The 16430-nt window shown below is 37.3% G+C and overlaps 1 protein-coding gene across 1 annotated transcript in view; it reads right to left on the bottom strand.

Moving 5' to 3' along the window:
- The window catches only part of GTF2F2 (general transcription factor IIF subunit 2), a 158336-nt gene that overhangs the window by 118891 nt on the left and 23015 nt on the right, over positions 1–16430 (bottom strand). The window contains exons 3-4 of the mRNA XM_047723494.1: positions 12832–12850; positions 10714–10858 (exon numbers count right to left, since the gene is read on the bottom strand). Coding sequence (XP_047579450.1) covers positions 10714–10858; positions 12832–12850 — 164 coding nt within the window. The remainder of the gene's footprint in view (positions 1–10713; positions 10859–12831; positions 12851–16430) is intronic.

Raw genomic sequence — 16430 nt, forward strand, 5'->3', positions numbered from 1 at the left:
TTGTATTCATTTAATTGACAGAGAGAGACGTAGCAAGAGAGGGAACACAAACGGGGGGAGTGGGAGAGAGAGAAGCAGGCTTCTGGCCGAGCAGGGAGCCCAACTCGGGGCTGGATCACAGGACCCTGGGATCATGACCTGAGCTGAGGGCAGACGCTTAACGAATGAGCCACCCAGGCGCCCCTCCTAAGTTCTTCGTAACAGCTTTACAAAACAGAAAATTAGCAGTTTTGAGATAAAAACTGAATTTTAGGAACAAGCAAATAAGACATACAATAAAGAAACTTGAGGCTTTTTGACATTCTCCATGAAAATCACAAACAAGAATACAGGGAAGACAGGTCCAAAATAAAGTTATTTAACAGAAGTCACAACCGCAACTTCCAGTAGATTTTAGGCAACAAAAATTTTTTATTAACATATAATGTATTATTTGCCCGAGGGATACAGGTCTGTGAATCATGAGGCTTACACATTTCACAGCACTCACCACAGCACATACCCTCCCCAATGTCCATCAACCAGCCACCCTATCCCTAACCCCCACCCCCCAGCAACCCTCAGTTTGTTTCATGGGATTAAGAATCTCTTATGGTTTGTCTCCCTTCCGATCCCATCTTGTTTCATTTTTCCCCTCTCTAGCCTCCATGACCCACCGTCCTACCTCTCAAATTCCTCATATCAGAGAGATAATATGATAATTTTCTTTCTCTGATGGACTTAGCATAATACCCTCTAGTTCCATCCATGTCATGTCAAATGGCACGATTTCGTGGTTTTTGATAGCTGCATAGTATTCCATTGTATAAACATACCACATCTTCTTTATCCCTTCATCTGTTGATGGACATCTAGGTTCCTTCCAAAATTTGGCTAGTGTGGACATTGCTGCTATAGACACTGGGGTGCACGTGCCCCTTCGGATCACTAAATTTGTATCTTTGGGGTAAATACCCCGTAGTGCATTTGGTGGGCCACAGGGTAGCTCTATTTTCAACTTTTTGAGGAGCCTCCATACTGTTTTTCGAGGATGGATGCACCAGCTTGCATTCCCACCAACAGTGTGGGAGGGTTCCTCTTTCTCCACATCCTCACCAACATCTGTCATTTCCTGATTTGCTAATTTTAGCTATTCTGACTGGTGTGAGGTGGTATCTCACTGTGATTCTGATTTGTATTTTCCTAATGCCAAGTGATGTTGAGCAATTTTTCATGTGTCTGCTGGCCATTTGAATGTCTTCTTTGCAGAAATGTCTGTTCATGTCCTCTGCCCATTTCTTGATTGGATTATTTGTTCTTTGAATGTTGAGTTTGATAAGCAATAAAATTGAGGCAGAATTCATGAGTAACAGAACTGGAAACTTAGGTTACTTTAACAAATTTATAGCAATGACTAAAACTGATGAAAAGCCAAATGTGTCAATCTTCCTTGCATAAACTATAGATCAATTCTTCTGAAGAATAATACTATAAATATTATCTGACTCGTATTCAAAATATTGACAGTGTGATTACTACAATACAGATACAGAAGAGACTACATTACCAAAATAAAAAATGTATGGGTGGCAAGGCTAACACAAAATTTAAATGTCTTCTTTTATCCTTATACTTTCCACTGATGAATTAGTATTTTGCACATGGGACTGAATTTCTTAGGTTTCTCATTAATAATTACTTTTGATCACATAATTTATACTAAATTCTAGGGAATTAAAAAATTCATGTAGTAAAGAAACAACAAAAACAAAACAAAAAGGCTTGTCAAGATATACTCTACACTAAAAAAAAAAAAAAGCTCCATTCAATACAAGCACTGAACTTTCTTAGTTGCTACAAATTTAGATGACACTGCTTAAACTATCTCTAAAGAATTTTGTTTTCTTCTAATAGATACCTAAGTCCCGGAGATCTAATACTGTACAGGGACCACAGACAATAAAACTCTATTGTAAACATTAAACTTGCTAAGAGATGAGATTTCAAATGTTCTCAGCACTAGAGGAAATGTTAATTATGTGACGTGATAGAGGTGTTAGCGAATGCTATAGTGGCAGTCATGCTGCAGTATAAATGTTCACTTCAACATACTGTACACTTACACTTACACAATGTTACATGTCAATTATATCACAATCTTAAAAATTATCCTTATTTTCTATTTTCTCCTTTCTTTTGAAGTGATAATTTCCAAAATACATTATTATGCATCAAAAAAAAGAATTGTTTTCTTTTTTTTGTTTTTAAGATTTTATTTATTTATTTCACAGAGATTACAAGTAGGCAGAGGAAGGCAGAGAGAGAGGGGGAAGCAGGCTCCCTGCTGAGCAGAGATCCTGATGTAGGGCTCGATCCCAGGACCCTGGGATCATGACCAGAGCCAAAGGCAGAGGCTTTAACCCACTGAGCCTCCCAGGCACCCCAAGAATTCTGTTTTCTTGAGTAAAATTGTTAAGATTTTTGTTGTAAGCAACTGCAGACTCTCACAATGAGTCACAATAACATATGCACTAAACTCCAGGACAACGGTTACCTCTGGATAGGGAGGTGGGATGGGACGAGGAAAAAAAAAAAAAAGAATGTCAGCTGTATCTAAAACATTTTATATCCTTAAAAAAATATGGCAAATATAAACAGTTATGAAATACAGCTGTTACACACTAGTTATACTATTCTCTACAGTTTATTATAGGCTTGAAATATTTCATTTAAAAAATCAGCCTTAAATAACTCGTGATTCCAAACCTTAATTTCATCCTTCAGTTTTTTTTTTTTAATCTTTTTTTTTTTTTTTAAGATTTTATTTATTTATTTGACAGAGAGAGATCACAAGCAGGCAGAGAGGCAGGCAGAGAGAGAGGAGGAAGCAGGCTCCCCGCTGAGCAGAGAGCCCGATGCGGGGCTCGATCTCAGGACCCTGAGATCATGACCTGAGCCGAAGGCAGCGGCTTAACCCACTGAGCCACCCAGGCGCCCCTCATCCTTCAGTTTTTTTCTCCGCACCTTCATCCCCAAATTATTAAATCTACAGTGTATACCAACCATGCATTTATGCATGCATACCTAAATATGAAAAGAATATAAACATGCCTTTTACTCTCTTTCCAGCCACTGAATAAAGGAACATTTTCTGCTATTAGGCTTAACTTCAGAGAGCAGACCTGCTTCAGGCAGTTGGCAGAAATTTCAAAGCTGAACCAGCCACAAAACTTGCTGGCAGTTCAGGAAAAATACAAAACACTAAAGTCATACATTTTTGCTTCAGTTTTTGCTCTTCCTGACAAGAATAAAACTGACAGAAACTGGTAGGATTCCAAATGTTCAGTTCCATGGCATGGCCGTTACTCAAGAGTAAGCAAAAAAATCCAGCCTCCTTACTCCTTCCACAGAGTCTTTGCACATAATTCACTGGAAGAGTGGAAAGCCTGGGGGCAGACACACAAACTATAGTTATCAGACTCAGGTATCTACTTTCTCAAAAATGAATGTAATAAGCCCAACCTTTGAAAGAAACAACCAAGAGCATTTGATGCCAGTTAATAAAACTTAAACGTTCAAAATGAAAAGTAGCAATTTCAAAACATGTATACCCACCCACCATAAGCTTGACAGCTATCTAAAGACTTTCTGATTAAATCACTGATGTTAATAAATGCAAAATTTTGATATAAGGAAAATTTTGATATAAGGAAAATTCCAACATGTGGAAGAAGTGCATAGCTCAGTGAACCAACATTCTCCAAACGATGGACATATGATGTTACAAAATCACACGTACGTAAAAATCCATTCACAAAGTGCTAGTTAAAACCTATGGATTTCTTTTCTTTCTCTCTTTTTTTTTTTTAAAGGATTTTATTTATTTGACAGAGAGAGAGACAGAAAGAGAGCACAAGCACGGGGAACAGGAGACAGAAGCAAAACCCCCTCCGTACAGGGAGTCTGATGTGGGGCTCAATCCCAGAACCCTGGGATCATGACCTGAGCAGGAGGCAGATGCTTAACTGACTGAGCCACCCAGGCACCCCACAACCTATGGATTTCAGTGTAACAGAGTATTAAAAGTTTACTGATCTGGTTTTAAATTCTATACTGCAACAAACCTTTAAGAAACCACCCTTACAGAATTTTGGTGTAGTAGCAAAAGAATATGCACAAGTATCTGAAAATTTCATGAATTACTCCTCCCTTTCCTAACTTAGTATTTGTAAGAAATCAAATTTCCTTCAGATACTTCAACCAAAATTAACATACCACTATAGACTGAATGCAGAAGTGGACAGGAGAATCAACTTGTCTTTTAAGCCAGATATGAATGTGAAATACATTTCCATCTACTTCTTTTTTGGAATCAGGGTATTTTCATATAAATATTATTTATGTTAACATGTAATGTATAGGTGCCCTGAAACCAAAAAGTTCAAGAACCATTGAACTAAAGTGATACAAAATAATTACAACTATAAAAAAAAATTACAATTATGATATATAAGGCTAAATAAAATCTGACTCCTGTTGCATGGTAACTAGTAACAAGCATATGGTGCTGATCTAATAAGCAACAGAACGTAACTCATGTTTAAAGGCAGTGATAAGAAAAAAAATTCAACAGCAGAAGAAACAGCTGTAGTATGAATGCTAACAACCACATACAAATATACGTAAAGCTTAATCCACCTCTGCAAATCATACAGCTAAAATCCCATTCTCAACAAATGGGGGAAACATACCAAGTTAATGTTTCCCATTAACAGTCAAAAATTCAACTTTAAATAAAAATACTACCTATATTTATCCTTTATTTGCCATTCCTGCAGGATAATCCACACAAGGCAGATTATAAATTCTACAGTATTTCCAACATGATTGATAATTCAGCAACCGCAAAGAGCATTCCCACAGTTATAACAGTTTTCCTCCAATTTAAACTAATGTGTTCTAAGACAAATATGTGTTGGTATATGTTACCAAATTCAGGCTTGACAGTAAATAAGGCAGGCCACCACCAAATATATTCGCACATACTTCCAATTATTTCAGCTGCTTTATTATCCCAGGAAGAGGTATTATAATGTGTACAGTGGTTAACCAAGTGTTACAGGACACACTGCTGAACTACTCTAGTTAGCAAAAAGAAAGTAAAGGAATCAATTGTGCCAAAAAATGTAATGAGGAAGAAAAAAACTGAGAAAGGAATTTAATATTCAATTTTGAACCTCAAATGTCTTAAGAAACTTTGAAGGAAGTTACTAATAAACCACCTCACTTAAAAACCATTATAGAATGTACCTTTAGAGTAGTAGTAATTCTTTGGGGAAAATAAACTATTTTAACACCTATGCTTTAATACACCCATCCACTATTGGCCAATCCTAGCCCACACACAACAGTGATAAGCATGAGACATAGTAACCTGCCCATAAGGTTTAATTCAGGGGCAAAATGACTAATACAAACCTTACTGTCAAGCCCAACATTGGTTAAGTACAGAGCTGACTTAAAAATAAATTAAAAGGGGCGCCTGGGTGGCTCAGTGGGTTAAGCCGCTGCCTTCGGCTCAGGTCATGATCTCAGGGTCCTGGGATCGAGCCCCGCATTGGGCTCTCTGCTCAGCAGGGAGCCTGCTTCCTCCTCTCTCTGCCTGCCTCTCTGCCTGCTTGTGATCTCTCTCTGTGTCAAATAAATAAATAAAATCTTTAAAAATAAATTAATTAATAAATTAATTAATTAATTAAAATATTAAACTTGAAAGTCCCACCTTCAACTCAGGACTCCTGCCTGATTCCACTTTCTGCTTTTCTCCCCAGATAACTCACCACCTTCTAGACTGCAAAAAGATTTACTCATTACATTTATTATTTGTTGCTGTTTCCTTTTACTAAAATGTAAGCACTAGGAAGGCTGGGATTTTGCTCACTAAAGTATCCCAAGTCTAAATAAAAGAGGTCCTGCAGACAGTAGGTACAAATATCAGTTTGCTGAATTAATGAACTGCTGCAGAGGGGTCAAAGATAATGAAAACTTAGAGCAAAACCACCACCACGGTCCATCAGTTTTAATCCTGCCCATCTCCTCCAATATTTTCTAACTCAGTAATGGTCTCCCCACTTATCCAGATGCTCAAGCTGAAAAAGCCTGGAAGCCATTCTGGACTTCCCACTCATCCAATTCTCCCAGTTAATTCATCACCAAAAGCTGTCAAAATTACCTCTCCTGTCTCTAGAACAGTATTCTCTTTTCCACTTCCACCGCACCGGGTCAAACTTTTTCATCTCTAAACTAGACTATCAAATCCACAACTGAGCTATTTTGCTTTGATGTAACCAGGACTATTTAATAGATTTTTAGATAGATTACGATGAAGTATGACAGGTAGGAGAAAGCAAAGTGAAGAACAGGCTATTTGGAGGCAAGAGAAATGCATTCTATCTTACCTTCTTGCCTCCTATCAAGGCATGCTTACTTCAAGGTCCAGCTCAAATATTATCTCCGCATTTGAAGTCTTTCCCAGTTCTTTCATTTACTCTTTTTTCTTCTTTATACACAACTCCATTAGAGCACTTTCTATAGTGAGTATACCAGCTGCCCAGCCGAATAGAAGTCTGATTTTTTTTTAATTATTTTTATTTATTTACTTGAGAGAATGAGAGGCAACAAAAGCAGAGGGAGAGGCAGAGGGAGAAGCAGACTTCCCACTCAGCCGGGAGCCTGACAAACTCCATCCCAGGACCTGGGACCATGACCGGAGTAGAAGGCAGATGCCCAACTCACGGAGTCACCTAGGTATGCCAGTCGAGCCTTATTCTAACACGGGGCCCAGCATTAAAAAAAAATCTGTTAAACAGATGAATGAACAATTTTAGTCTAGAATTTGCAATTATAAAGAAAACCTAAGTTTGAACAAAGATGGGGTGTAAATTACGAAGAAATCGAAGTTATTTAATTACCAATAGTAGCTAAAAATACTAAACCAAAGACCCAAGGGGAGAAAAATAAAGACCAAACACATGAAGAATTTCTCCTTAGACAAAGGCAGAAAGATAAGGATATTAGCTAATAAAAATATTTAACAGGGAAATAGATTTAGAATTTCATAGAGAAATGTGGACCAAAAAAGGGGCCAACCCAAAACAGTCCTTAAAATAAAACATGTTCCCTCAGATAGGAATACTCAACTAGAAATAAACTGTGTTCATAAAACACTCAAGAAATGCAGATTGTATTAAGGAGATAATGTAAAAGATATCATCAGTCTCCTCAAACTCCATCCCCACAAAGATGCTCTAATATGTAGAACTGAATCATTAGAAAAAATTGGTTCAAGGAGGCCTCTCAAAAACCAGCAAAATGTGTATTATAGAAGGAATAAAGTTATTAAAATTAAACTCCTAACACATTGAACAAGTGAGGTTTTAACTCTTCTTATCAAATTCTATGTTTTATAGACCTACAGACTATTAAAAGTGAAGAGCCAAGAAAAGCAATTTTTTATAAGCTGGCACAGCTCTATGCTTGAGGGAAAACATAAAAATATTTAAGATAATGCCAGCTTTATGCATATTTCATTGTAAAATAAATGGCTTTACTCACTGTAAAATGGTTCAGTTATTCACACTTTGGCCAGTTCATGATCAACCAAGCTAATACTAGAGTGTGGACTCTGAAGCTTTTTTGGGTCACGGACCCCTCGGAGTCTCCAATGAAAGCTACAGTCCTGTTCCACAGAAAAATATGCATATATATATGTATGTGTGTGTGTATATATATTTATACAAAATTCAAAAGATATATATATATATCTTTTGAATTTTAAGTAGGCTCCATGCCCAGTGTGAGGCTCAAATTCACGAACATGAGATCAAGACCTGAGCTGAGACCAACAGTGGAATGCTCAACCAATTGAGCTACCCAGGCAACTCTACATCTAACATTTGAAATATGTCATGCAATTACCAAGCCTCTACTGTCTATTCATGACTTCCTAGAGATTCAAGGGACCCAGCTGTAGAACTGAGACCTTAAAGATTAGAAATGGCAAATGACACAGTGCCCCTCAAGGAAATATACTGTTAACAATGACAACTCTACAGAGCTTTTTCTCAGTCATCAAAGCAATCAAAAAACACCAAACATAAAAATCTCTATTGGCTGAAGTTAATCAGATGATATACAAACAAACAAGCTAAAATGCATGCACATGCCTGAAAATAAACTTGAAACCTGAAGTGTTTAAAAAATAAGATCTAATATAGGAGTACCTGGTGGGCTTAGTCAGTAGAGCATGTGATACTTGATCTTGGGGTCATGAGTTCAAGCCCCACACTTGGCCTGGAGCTTACTTTAAAATATATATATGTAGGGGCGCCTGGGTGGCTCAGTGGGTTAAGCCGCTGCCTTCGGCTCGGGTCATGATCTCGGAGTCCTGGGATCGAGTCCCGCATCGGGCTCTCTGCTCAGCAGGGAGCCTGCTTCCTCCTGTCTCTCTGCCTGCCTCTCTGCCTGCTTGTGATCTCTCTCTGTCAAATAAATAAATAAAATCTTTAAAAAAAATAAAAAAAAAATAAAATAAAATATATATATGTATACATATACATATAGATCTTTAAAAAATAAGATCTAAAATTAATAACAGTAATAGCTAATAGTTACTGAGCATTTATAATGTAGAGTGCTATTCTAAGTGTTTTAAAAAATTCTTATTTAGACCTAAATATAAATAATTTTTATTCCATTTCACAAATAAGGAAATTAAAGCACAGAAAGGTACAAGGAGAGCCAAGGAACAATAACGTGAAACAGAAATGACAGAAATTAAGAAAGAAAAAACTCCTTAGGGTGCGAAGCATCTAACAGTAACTTAGATCTGCATTTGTATCACCACAGTTGGACAAAGCAAGAACATATTGTCCAAACTCCAGAAGAAGGATGACAATCTTGATCCTCTTCCATATCCCTGCCAAGATAATCCTTATAATACCATATTCACTTTGGAGTACACTGTAACCAGAAATGTGAACACAAAATGTTCAAAAAGAGCACAATACTAACTAAAGGATTTAAAAGATTAAAATGGAAGATGAATTTTGAGAATAACAAACCTTACCTTTGCAAATCACTATCTTTTGTATCATAATATATCATGCATTCGAAAAATGAGCAACTTAGTAAAATGTAAAAAAGCTGAAATAAGGTACCTTTCTCTGCAAATATAGTTCAACTTTTGTTCAAGGTTCTGCCTCCTGTTTCCTGTTTTGGTGCCATATGCCTCTTCTACTCCAAAGATGACCACAAAGATAGAGAAAACCTCACAGGTTCAATAGGTCTTGCTAAATCTTACCAATCACAAAACAAATTTCGGAGTCCTTGGATACACCTATGCTATGCCCTGCATCATGTGGCATACAATAAATATTTCTTCAGTAGTTGAATCCTCTCCAAGAGAAAATGCATGTGTTTAACATTTTCTTCCTCCCATAATACTACATTACAAATTTGTAGCATCAGAATAATGCAATAAAACAAAATTTTTATCTTAAACCACATGATATAAAAGTTATAATTTACCATTTGGGTATTTTTTTAAAGATTTATTTACTTTATAGAGAGAAAGAGAGCAAGAGCAAGCAAGGGGAGGGACAGGGGGAGAAAAGCCCCACTCCCACCAACCTGAGGCTCCAGTCTCAGGAATCCGAGATCACGACATCAGCCGAAATCAGGAGTCTGATGCTCAACAACTGAGCCACCCAGGCACCCCTATAATTTACCATTTTGTTACACTCTATATCCAAGGAGGAGGGAAAAAAAAGACTGTTTTTTTTATCAGTTTATACAGCTACTGGTAATCTAAGACACCACAAAAGATTTATCTGAACATATTCTTTTTTAAAACAGTAACATTCTTAACACCTATAATTTCTTACAGCTTTCTTCGTAATATTTAAAGAAGATACAACGAAACCACAAATCATTTTCTTTAGCCAATCAATAAATTTTAAAAATTATATATGAGAAGTTAGCTCCACTAAAGTGAGTTGCTCTGCTGCGTTAATAGTAATAGTCTAAATTCAGGTAAGGTTAAAAATCAAATAACAATGAAAATAAACAGAGATGTACACTGCAAAAAAGCTCCCTCTATATTTAATTCACAAACTAAAACACCTGCTCCTGATTATTGAACTGGTAAAATATCTGAGAGCACATAAAATTTACAACCTATACTTAACACAGCTTCTTGGAAGTCAAAACCAATTACAAACAGTTCATCTCTCTGCACTAAAAAGTCCCTCTTAATATTGAAACCCACAAAAGCAAAAATTCTGACTAAAATATTCCCTAATATTAAGAGATTTTTTTAAAGCCCAACTTATAGTTGCTGAATATTGATTTACCAAAACAGGCAAGTATGACCTTATCTTGGCAAAACTCAGAATACTGTTTCTTCAACATCCTAGAAGACAGCTTCATACACCACAATCTTCCATCTGCTTTGTTCTATTTCTTCATACCCCAAATGGAAACTAAACCCTTCGAGTAACAGCCAAAATTTCATTAATCACAGGAAAGTACTTGGAGAAATAAAATAAATAGCATGATATGAATAGAGATAGAACAACAGGTAGAGCAGCCTTGGTAATGACCTCAAAGTAAATGTTGAGACAGAAAATCTATACAACACATACAGGAATCACATTAAATAATTCTATTCCCACTTACCTGATGAGCTCTCAGTAAAGACCGTTAATGTCTGTCCTCCAACACTTTGTAAGACAAATGGATGTTCTCTAGGAGTACTGACTGATGCTGGTTTTCCACCAATGTCGTGAATATTTGCAAGATCCTCATTCAAAGTAAATGACACCTAACAGACACATTAACAAGAGCTTATTACAACAGGCTTAAGTATTCAAAGTATTATTCACAGAAATTCTGATTATAAAACAAATACTTTTTTAAAAATGTGAATCTTTGTTTCTAGACATTTTATTAAAATATTTCTCTAAAACTGATGAGTAAATATGTGATATATTAAGGATAATAAAATATTAATTACTCTTTTTTTTTTTTTAAGATTTTATTTATTTGTCAGAAAGAGAGAGAGAAAGCACACATGCAGGCAGAGAGGCAGGCAGAGGTGGAGAGAGAAGCAGAGCGAGAGGCAGGCTCTCCGCTGAGCAAGGAGCCTGATGTGGGACTCGATCCGAGGACCTCGGGATCATGACCTGAGCCGAAGGCAGCGGCTTAACCCACTGAGCCACCCAGGCGTCCCAAATATTAATTACTCTTAACCATGAAATTCTTGCTGCATTGCTTGTTATTTGACTTTTTCATAATAAAATTTTGGGAAAATGTAAAAAAATAAAAACCCATTTCTCTAATTAAAACTTTATCCAAAAAACCTTTAATACTTCATCATAAAAAGAGAATCTAGGGGCGCCTGGTGGTGGAGTCAGTTAAGCATCCAACTCTTGGTTTTGGCTTAGGTTGTGATCTCAGGGTTGTGAGAGCAAGGCCCACATCAGACTCCATACTCACTGTAGAATCTGCTTAAGGCTCTCTCTGCTCCTCTCCACCCCAAATAAAATAAATAAATCTTAAGCAGAGAAAGAGAATATATTCCCATTTGTCAGAATAATGGAACTAATCTACTATTATAAAGATAGGTGACAGCTTTCAAATGTTTTCTGTGGTTTACGGCTAAAGAAATTCTATTTCCAAAACAGAAATAATTTTTTTTCCCTTAAGGTCTGTGAATTCAAAGGATCATGTCTTGTTACATTTATATCCTTATGAATACATATACTTAAATATATATTTAAATATATAATAAATATAAATAAATATATAGCAAAATGCCTGGCACCATAGAAGGGAAACAGTATTTGCTGAATGAGTGAATATTGTAAGAGTATTAAGAAATCAATTGTAGGCGGCGCCTGGGTGGCTCAGTGGGTTAAAGCCTCTGCCTTCGGCTCAGGTCATGAAGGTCATGATCCCAGGGTCCTAGGATCGAGCCCTGCATCGGGCTCTCTGCTCAGCAGGGAGCCTGCTTCCACCTCTCTCTCTGCCTGCTTCTCTGCCTACTTGTGATCTCTGTCAAATAAATAAATAAAATCTTAAAAAAAAAATCAACTGTATTTAAGGGGGGAAAAAGTGAGCTATTTACTAAGAAAGCTTAAACACGCCCAAAAGCAGTTTTTAGGTTTTAATGACTAGTGTAGGAGTACATGGTACTATTTCTTTTTTTAATATTTTAAGAAATACAACTAAATATTTACAAAGATAATGCAATATTGAGGATTAGAATAAAAACCACATGCTAGATGTTCTTTCAAAATGATTTTTGCTATATACCAGATCTCCCCAAAGGAACATCACATTTTACATCAAAAGATTTATAAACATGAAGTACTAATCTTCCAACCACACAGGAAAGATTATGAACCATTTGTTAAATATTTCTCTACTATGTGATAGGTGCCACAATTACGTCCTAGATTTAATGGGTCAAAATCTAAAGCCCTGAAAAATCCAGACAAAAATGACTCTGCCACTCTGAAATAACGTTGAAGCATTACTGAAGCAACAGTAAGCCTCACAGTACCAGACGGGATAGTTTAGGTCAAAGCAGAAAAATGCTAAGAATGAACAACCAGAAAGGAGTCCATTCATTCACACAAAAGTGGCATTTACACTGTTATATGTTCCTCGCCATCAGCCACTAGTTTGATGTGGAGTTTTCCAGAATGCAAACACCACCTTCTCTTTACCATTACTAATACATAGTAAAATAATCTCATGTTTTAAATAAAATTTTCATAGAAATAATCTCACCTCAGTCCTTCCTTGACTCCTACAAAAGAAAGGAAAAACTTTTATTTAGATTTCATGTTTTCTTCAAGTGTACACTAAAAACTAAAAGAAATAACACTACATCATATTTACACAGACTAAGACACTTACATAGATCAACTAATACTTACCCTTGGCTCTCCTCAACTAACCTACTTATAATCATACAGTAAAAACAAAATCACATTAATCCTATTGTAGTTATTATGAGTTTGTACCACTTTACACTATTACAACCTGCCTAATATTTTTTTAAGATATTATTTATTTATTTGACAGAGATCACAAGCTTTAACCTACTGAGACACCCAGGCGCCCTAACAACCTGCCTAATATATATATTTTTTTAAAGATTTTTATTTATTTATTTGAGAGAGAGACAGTGAGAGAGAGCATGAGCGAGGAGAAGGTCAGAGGGAGAAGCAGACTCCCCATGGAGCTGGGAGCCCGATGTGGGACTCGATCCCAGGACTCCAGGATCATGACCTGAGCCGAAGGCAGTCGTCCAACCAACTGAGCCACCCAGGCGTCCCAACCTGCCTAATATTTTAACCAAGCACTGATCTCATTACAATTTCTATCTTTATTTCTACACCCTATGTAATAGTCTAATTTAAAACCATATATTACATATCTACTATAAGCAAAGTACGGAGTTTAAGATCTCTGTCCTCATGGGGCACCTGGGTGGCTCAGTGGGTTAGGCCTCTGCCTTCGGCTCAGGTAATGATCTCAGGGTCCTGGGATCCAGCCCTGCATGGGGCTCTCTGCTCAGGAAAGAGCCTGCTTCCCTTTCTCTCTCTCTGCCTGCCTCTGCCTACTTGTGATCTCTCTGTCAAATAAATAAGTAAAATCTTTAAAAAAAAAAAAATTTTTTTAAAAAGATCTCTGTCATCAGCCAGAAGATATAAAAATTACATCTGTAACTATAAGAGATACATTTTAACTAAAGTTAAATAAGAGAGCCCCAATGTGCCAGGATCATATAGGACACCATTTCTTCCATTTTAAGAGTTGAGAAAAAAAACCTGAGCTAAGTCTTGAAGGGTACCGGGATTTCAATAGGTTGAGACAGGAATATCTGAAGTATCAGCTGAGCAAAGCCAGAAAGAGTCTGATCATGAAATGTGGTCACATTTGGCTGGAAGAATACACACTAAGGAATAGTGGGAGATAAACCAAGATGGAGAACTGAAGCTAGACCATGGGATATCTTGAATATCATAGTACAGAGCATGAACTTTATTTCCTCAAGCAATCGAGGGCCGTAAGTATCATATGAACAAAAGAATAAAGTACAAAACATGCTCCTAGAAACTTGAACCAGAAAATATATATAAAATGGATATGAACACCAGTTAGAATACTAATGTTTTTCCATCACACCAGGTCAAGTTCCAACCTGCCTTCATTCAGTGGCTCAACCACTCATTCTGTCATTAAGCGTCTATTCTACAACCATTAGGCATTTTACCAAGTGCATGGGATAGTATGAACATAGGTCTTTATCATCAAAAAGGTCCTAGTTTGGGGTGCCTGGGTGGCTCAGTCGTTAAGCATCTGCCTTCAGCTCAGGTCATGATCCCAGGGTCCTAGGATCGAGCCCCGTACTGGGCTCCCTGCTCAGTGGAGGCCTGCTTGGGTTTCCTCTTTCACTGTGTCTCTATCAAATAAGTAAATACTTTTTTAAAAATCTTTTTAAAAAGGTCTTAGTTTAATGAAAAAAGATCCAATACATGAACAATATAAACTGGATAATTACTTTATGACAGAGGTACAACACACTGTCATGAAAATGCAGATGGGAAAGCCAGCAAAAGATGAACAGAATGAGGGGTGAGGTCAACAACATGGAGGCATTACAGTTAAGAGAATCCAATTAAACACAGAAATGAGAAGATCCAGCATAGTCTTCCTTTTAAGATTTTCTTCTTAAAATCTTAGGGAGGGAGAAGCAGGCTCCCTGCTGAGCAAGGAGCCTGATATGGACCCAATCCCAGGACCCTGGCAACATGACCTGAGCTGAAGGCAGCTGCTTAGCAGACTGAGCCACCCAGGCAACCCTAGCACATTCTTTCTTTCTTTCTTTTTTTTTTTTTTAAGATTTTTATTTATTTATTTGACAGAGATCAGAAGTAGGCAGAGAGGCAGGCAGAGAGAGAGGAGGAAGCAGGCTCCCCGCTGAGCAGAGAGCCCGATGTGGGGCTCATTCCCAGGACCCTGGGATCATGACCTGAGCCGAAGGCAAAGGCTTTAACCCACTGAGCCACCCAGGTGCCCCATAGCACATTCTTTCTAACATCAGTGAATGGCAGGCAGGAATCAGGTGATAAAGAGCCCCTTAGGCCAAACTAAGGAGTCCACAATCTCAAACAAGTTTGTTTCCTGCAGGACTTCTCAGTCTTTCACATATTAAAATGCAACGTTGACACTCTTTTCTTTGGGGAAGTACCTAGAACAGAAGTGAAGAAATTCTAAGATTTCATATAAAAATATGCATTTCTAGCTTCTCTCAGAAGACTGGAAGATTTGGCACCAATGCTCTCTCCTACCCCCAATTCAGCACAACAATCCCTAGGACATGCACAGAGAGTCAAGCAATGAATTCATGGCCGTTCTTTCCCTATCACTTCTGGACCTGGCATCTAGCAGCATTTAGTTTAACTACCTTTCCAACACAGGAGCTGCAGTCAAAACAAGGCAAAGATGCAGAGAAGGCACTTGCAGAATGTTTACTGAATTGGAATGAGGCTGATACAAAAACCCACATAAAAAGTAATGAAGACCTGAGCCAGGTAATGGCAGAATGGGAGGAGGAGTGTGTGTGTGAGCTGTCAGAACTGATGGAAGAGGAAATGACTGGAAATAGGCAGCAAGGGGGAAAGGACTGTTTAAAGACCATGCTGACATTTCTAGTCTGGGGGACTCAAAAAAATCACCCAGATGCAATTAGGGAACACAGGAGGGGATGACAACTTTATTTTCATGTATTTATTTATAACATCATCTTAGCTGGAATGGTAAGAGATTGAAGAGCTCTGGATGAGTTCATTTTCCAGAATATAAACTAGTCCTTGAAGACTTCAAGACTTATTTTTAAAGGATTACATATTCTTTTGTCTTGGTATATATATGACCTTTTGTTATTCAATATTACCAATAAAATACATCCTCTTCATGATGAACTATAGTTAAAAATAAAAACATTAACTATTGTAAAACAGTAATACCTTCAGACATAAATGAAGCAAACAGGTAGCCCATCCTTTCACTGAATGCCTCATAACACTATGCAGTTAGTTTCTCCTTCATTACTCTGTGTCCATTTCTCAATACTCCACAGCTATTTCTTTATACCTCAGCCCCATTCCTCTTGACTTTTTAAAAAATTAATCCTTTGTCTTTTCTTTTTGTTATTTTTATTTTTTTTTTAAGATTTTATTTATTTATTTGACAGAGATCACAAGTAGGCAGAGAAGCAGGCAGAGAGAGACAGAGGAGGAAGCAGGCTCCCTGCTGAGCAGAGAGCCCGATGCGGGGCTCGATCCCAAGACCCTGGGATCATGACCTGAGCCCAAGGC

The sequence above is a fragment of the Lutra lutra genome, chromosome 3 (genome assembly GCF_902655055.1).
Source record: "Lutra lutra chromosome 3, mLutLut1.2, whole genome shotgun sequence".
NCBI lineage: Eukaryota > Metazoa > Chordata > Mammalia > Carnivora > Mustelidae > Lutra > Lutra lutra.